The sequence below is a fragment of the Palaemon carinicauda genome, chromosome 5 (assembly GCF_036898095.1).
Source record: "Palaemon carinicauda isolate YSFRI2023 chromosome 5, ASM3689809v2, whole genome shotgun sequence".
In the NCBI taxonomy this organism is placed as follows: domain Eukaryota; kingdom Metazoa; phylum Arthropoda; class Malacostraca; order Decapoda; family Palaemonidae; genus Palaemon; species Palaemon carinicauda.
The window spans coordinates 105,909,633-105,916,634 of NC_090729.1; the positions used below are offsets into that span (position 1 = coordinate 105,909,633).

General features: G+C 34.5%; 1 protein-coding gene across 2 annotated transcripts in view; it reads left to right on the forward strand.

Annotated features, from left to right (window-relative positions):
* The first annotated feature begins 287 nt into the window (after positions 1–287).
* Positions 288–7,002, forward strand: part of Nelf-E (negative elongation factor E) — a 585,662-nt gene continuing 578,947 nt past the window's right edge. For both annotated transcript variants that reach the window (XM_068373903.1, XM_068373902.1), the window contains exon 1: positions 288–493. In XM_068373903.1, coding sequence (XP_068230004.1) covers positions 413–493 — 81 coding nt within the window. In that variant the 5' untranslated portion in view covers positions 288–412. The remainder of the gene's footprint in view (positions 494–7,002) is intronic.

Consider the following 7,002-nt stretch of genomic DNA (forward strand, 5'->3'; position numbering starts at 1 on the left):
TGATAGGAAAAGACATGAAGTAGGAGGAAGGGTAGAATGCAAGCTATGTGGGATACATACTGAAAACCTCTGGGCCTATTTGATTCTTGACTGTCCAGACCTCTGCGACGAGAGAAGGAAAATAATAGAACTACAACACCCGTACGAAGAAGAAAAGAAGAAGATAATAGGAATCATGCTGTTTAAAAAAAGAAGGGATAGAGAAAAGAAAAGATTATATTTATCAGATGTGGAAAAAAGAGGGAAGATAAAAGAATTAGAATAAAGAAGAAAACTAAGGAGGTGCCGATGGAAAGGCAAATCCCTCCGCCCAACAACTGAACTGAATCAAGAGCCATTGTTGTGGAGAGAGCAACGAGAAACTTGGAACTCTTTCACGTAGTTACCGTTAAGTTCATAGTCTGTGGTAAATATGGTTTATCTTCATTTCCCAAGCAATTTAACAGAAGAGGAACAAATGCTTCAAGCCAAATACCAAAAACTGAGAAGAAAGGTAAGATTTTATCTTGGTAAAGCGTTCCGTAGTCGTTATACATACCCCAAATCAAATTGTTTTTCGTGTCATAACAGATTTTGTTGTATTGATTTTACTGCATTGGTATTATTCCTAATAGGTTATCTTGTGTCTTTTCATGTATTTTTGAACATTATTACTGGTGCAAACTATTCATTTTTGGTGTATCCCCAACAATAACAAAAAACGGTAAATTTGTATTGTATTACAGGGTGTGATTTCGAACAAAAATTATGTTTTCCTACAGTAAATAACGTGATTTAACCGAATTTGGTTTCATTGTAGTGAATTACATGGCAATGTAACCTAGGAAAAAAACTACTGTTTCTAATAGAAAAAATTACGCTCTCTTCGAAAATGACACTCGTTCCCGTCGCAAATGAATAGTTTCAGAAATATATATACATCTATATCCTCCAATAATGGGGGACCCCCAGTGGGAACTCGGGGTTTTGGGTGGGGAAAACATACTGGGGAATCGATATATGAAGGTAAAACAAGCCTTTTCTTCTCTATACATTACCTTCTTGAAATTATAATAACCGGAGGAAAATACAAAACAGTATATCTGGATAAACTTTGGAGGCGCCGTTACAAAGATTGTGTCATGAAAAAATACAGTAACCAGTGCTGCCAACGTCCGATGTAGATCAAATGTTATTTTGTGACCTGTCATACTACTAGGCTAGGTTAGGCAGGATTGTTAGGTTCTGTGCCCTTTTTGTACTTTTTATATATTGAGTAAAACTTATATGGAGAAATTATTTAATATATGGAAATATCTATCATTACTATCTTTAGTAATGTCAACGTGCCGTTGGTAACTCTGTGTACCATACGTCAACGTTGGTAACACTGTGTATTATTGGTAACGTTGCTAATGTTATCGTTCGTTCGTAAGAGAAGTGACACCGTGCATCTCAAAGTTATCCAAATTGGTTGATCTGTTTGTTTCCGATTGAAATGAACATCAAATTCGCTTAATTCACTTTTTTTTACTATAGGAAAACAATTATATTTCGTTTCCCCAGTATGTTTTCCCCACCCAAAACCCCGAGTTCCCACTGGGGGTCCCCCATTATCGGAGGATATAGATGTATATATATTTCTGAAACTATTCATTTGCGACGGAAACGAGTGTCATTTTTGAAGAGATCGTAATTTTTTCTATAAGAAACAGTAGTTTTTTTCCTAGGTTACATTGCCATGTAATTCTCTACAAAAATACCCCGAATTTGACCTTCATTTCAACCGCAAACAAACAGATCAACCAATTCGACTAACTTTAAGCTGCCGAATTGGTTGCTGTTATTACGGATGAAATGAAGGTGAAAACCGGTTAAATCACGTTATTTCCCACAGGAAAACATATATTTTCTGTGAAAAGGATTAAATATAATCACTGTTGTCATATATGTTGTGTTAAAATATTTAAATATAAGCACTTGTTCAACGGTGTCACTTCTTATACGAATGTACCGCGAATGATAACATTAGCAACGTTACCAATTATACACAGTGCTACCAACGTTGACGTATGGTACACAGAGTTACCAACGGCACGATGACATTACTAACGTTAGCAATGCTAGATATTTCCATACATATTTTAAATAATTTTTCCATATAAGTTTTACACAATATATAAAAAGTACAAAAAGGTTACAGAACCTAACAAACCCACCTAACCTAATCTAGTAGTATGACAGGTCACAAACCTCAGGTATTTACTGAGAACGGTAAAATTCTCCATATTACGAATGATACACAGAGTTACCAACGGTACGGTGACATTACTAACGATAGTAATGATAGATATTTCCATACGTATCTTAAATAATTTTTCCATATAACTTTTATACAATATATAAAAAGTACAGGGCACAGAACCTAACAAACCCACCTAACCTAACCTAGATGTTTCCCGGTCACAAAACACATATAATGACTATTGAGGAAGGACTTACCTATATGAAAACGATGTCGAAACTTGTGGGTCACGGGAGGGTGAGACTGACGGTTTAATTCCTATGACTGGGATGTGGATGGATGAGGGGCATCGGGGTCTTGTGGGTCTAGGGTTTCCATTGGCTGTTGTTGTATTGGAGGGTAGAGGCGACTGGCAGTAATGAAGAAGTGGTGCAGTAACATATGTTCTGGGTAGTAGTGGGTAAAAAAGAACCTGGAAAAATATTGCTTAAAATATTCAGTCTCTGAACCCACTCCTTCACTTCTCTCCAGAGCCGTTCTATATTTTGTGTATGGATGGTTGGGTTTTGGGGGTCAACGAAATGTTCAGAATGATTAATAGTTTTATGTTCGTAACCAATTTCCGAAAGAGAGTTGTAGGCAGACCACTTATCACTGATAATAACACTACCAGATTTGATATATTTCTGAATGAGGGGAATTAGAGTAGCAGCATCTCGTTTAGTAGAAAGGGGGGGAACTAAAGGGATAATGAAAAATTTCCTTGATTCACATTCAGTACCCCCAAAGATCCATATGGCACTTAACGGTCTACCACGGTTGTATTTAGCTTTTCCAAAATGTGATTCGTTTATTTCAGTTATTACTCCATCACCACCAATTGCTTCTTGATTATCGAAGAAGTATTCGGTAACCTCGGAACAGAAACTTCTCCAATCGACACTAGTTTTGGAGGATATGTCGATACCCTCCATGAGGGTCTCATGGTTCCAATGTTTATGCAAAAAGTGGTTTGCAAATAATATCTTCCATGGGGGTAGACGACTTTTTCCCAAAAATGTACCTTTATAACAAGTAACGGTATAACCACAACAACGTTTCTTTTTGGTTTTAGGTATGCTGGTTTCAGTATTACAATAAAACACGTGAATGTCTTTCCTATAAGATAGCAGGGAACGGCACTTGGGGCACTGTAAGCGTTGAGGAATTACGTTGTGTGCTTTCAGGAAATTATCAACATTGGTTGAAGAATCATAAAAATCACCATGGAATTTAGCAAATGCTTTTAGGTACGGAATACTGCAGCCATTACAAGTATCTATAACTTACTCCATCGCAAAATACGAAAAAATAAACCTCACTTGAAATGGCGGACACTTTACTAGGACAAAGGTTTCAAGGGAAAAGGATTTGGTGGAAGGGGTATGAACAGACCACTCAAAGAGATAAAGGAAGGGGGTAGGGAAATATCAGTTGACAACCCCCTTGTGTAAACTTTGAATACGTATCGGTTCGTGATTGGTTAATGGAAAAACAACGGAGCCTAGAGGGTAAACATGAATGAACTGTACAGTATAGGGAAACTAGTCCAGAGAAAGTCTTTATGTGAAAACGGGGAGTGAAAAGGAAATAACAAAAGAAATAAAAACAATATTGGAAGATAAAATGGAATGTATGATAAGTAATATTGAATGGGAATATAAAATGAGATGATTTTAACATGAATGAACTGGATAGGGAAACTAGTCCAGGGGACGTATTTATGTGAAACCGGGGAGTGAAAAGGAAATAGGAAAAGAAATAAACCCAATATAGGAAGATAAAATGGAATGAATGATAAATAATATTGAATGGGAACATAAAATGAGATAGTTTTAAAAGGTATAGGGTAAAAAAACGAGTAATAGGATGGGGAAAAGCTTATGCGCAGGGGGGAGGGGTTTCTGCGCAGGTCGAAAACTGGTATGCACGAACGAACGAACGTACGGTTGCTAATGTTAGCATGGAATGCTAACATTTGATCTACATCAGACGGCAGTACTGGTTACTGTATTTTTTCACGAGACATAACCTTTGCAACGGCGCCTCCAAAGTTTGTCCAGCTATACTATTTTGTATTTTCCTCCGATTATTATAATTTCAAGAAGGTAATGTATAAAGAAGAAAAGGCTTGTTTTACGATTATATATCGTTTCCCCAGTATGTTTTCCCCACCCAAAACCCCGAGTTCCCACTGGGAGTCCCCCATTATCGTTGGATATAGATGTATATATATTTCTGAAACTATTCATTTGCGACGGGAACGAGTGTCATTTTCGAAGAGAGCGTATTTTTTCTATAAGAAAAATTAGTTTTTTTACGTAGGTTACATTGCCCTGTAATACACTACAATAAAACCCGAAAGTTGTATTGTATTACAGGGTGTGATTTCGAACAGAAAATATATGTTTTCCTACAATAAGTAACGTGATTTAACCGAATTTCACCTTCATTTCAACCACAGACAAACAGATCAACCAATTCAGCTAACTTTAAGATGCCGAATTGGTTGCTGTTATTACGGATGAAATGAAGGTGAAAACCGGTTAAATCACGTTATTTTCTACAGGAAAACATATATTTTCTATTAAAATGGTTAAATATAATCACTGTTGTCATATATGTTTTGTTAAAATATTTAACCCCCAAAAGACAAGGAGCCACTTTTCTGGCTTTCCAACTCCCGACGCTGAGCCACTTTAGTGGCACGATTTGAACCGCGTGCCGATACTTTCAGAGACAGATTTCCTACACCAGTACCAAGCTCTCTGATGCCGTGTCAATGCTTCAGTGTCATTGGCTAAATGTTATTACATCACAATGATGTCATTAGAATCCCGTTATTTAATTGGTTAAAATGTTTATGACGTGGAAAAAGCAATTAATCCCGGGAAATCTTCAGTCTCCGAGTTGGTTTTGAGTGTTGCGTGCCCGGCTCTCGATAACTATTCTCTTTTATAGTTATTTTTGTAATTAATACAGGTTAATATGGGATAAAGACATGATAGAATGATAATATAAGTTTTAAGTGATAACAGGAATTACCAGTAATGGAATAATTCGTATATCATATAAGTGAATTCGTACCAAAAGCTAATATTTTTTCGAATGAACATTGAGATATTGTGGTTGGCGTCTTGGTTTCGAGTGATAATCTTTATCATAATTCTTATTTTTTGTAATTATTGCATGCTGCATGCTTTGCATCATATTATAAGAAGAACTAAGAGTAAGTACCGACTTATGAAAGTACAGTATATAATTTTTCCTTTCTTTTGTTTAGTATACTGTATCACATGCAGATATATAAATGAACATGTGCATGTACTCACGTTCTTATATATATATATATATATATATATATATATATATATATATATATATATATATATATATATATATATATATATATATATATATATATATACATATATATATATATATATATATACATATACTGTATATATACATATATGTATATATATATATATATATATATATATATATATATATATATATATATATATATACATATATATATATATATATATATATATATATATATATATATATATATATATATACACACATATGTATATATACGTATGTATATATATATACAGTGACGCGGCCGCGATAGGTGAAATTCCGCGAAGTAGTGACATCATATTTACCTATTTATTTAACATGTATATTCGGACTTTTAAAACCTTCCCTTGTACGTAGTACTGTTAACAAACCACCCTTTAATGTACAGAACACTTAATGCATGTACTACAGCACCCTAAAATAAAAAAGGCACAAATATTAAAGGCGATTTTATATCATGCGTTTCCTAAACACCTAAAAAGCACGATAAAAAATGGCAACCAATGTTTTGTTTACGTTCATCTCTGATCATAATGAAGAAACAAACTCATTTAGTGTACACATATATGTATAGGTTAGTTTTTGCATCGATTATATTGATTATACAGTATGTTGATTTTTTTATTACCAATGTTTTAGTTTACGTATTTTTCTAAGGACTTCCAAATGAAATGTTTTTCTTTATGACGCCGCATGAAACGACGGCGTCATAAAGTACTGTACGCTCAGTAAACAACCACGCTCAGAACAAAGAAGGCATTTAACGCGCATGATGAAAGTGATAAATAATGATACAGTACAGTATTTACAGTAAAAGCATTTACAAAATATGTTACCTTACAAATATAATTTACCGTATCTATATAAAATCATACAGTACTGTACAGTACATATTGTACGTAGCAAAGCAGGAAAACAATTTACGAGAGAAAGAGAGAGAGAGAGAGAGAGAGAGAGAGAGAGAGAGAGAGAGATTGTTTTACGTACATACAGTAAATGTAAATTTTAAACATAAAAAATCAATTTACGAGAGAGAGAGATAGAGAGAGAGAGAGAGAGGAAGAGAGAGAGAGAGAGAGAGAGAGAGAGAGAGAGAAAGATTGTTTTACGTACGTAAATGTAAATTTTAAACAAAAAAATATGATAGGTTACAACATGTAGACTTTTAAAACCTTCCCTTTAACTTAATGCATACAGTACGTACAGTACTAAACTATAAAACAGGCACAAATACAGTTCTAGAATGTGAGAATATTAAAGTAAAAAATAAAGATTGTTACTGTACTCACCACGAAAGAAGTTGAAGAAAAACTTGAATGATGATGGCGATGAATTTGCTGCACAGTAGAAATGATGATGATGAAGCTGAT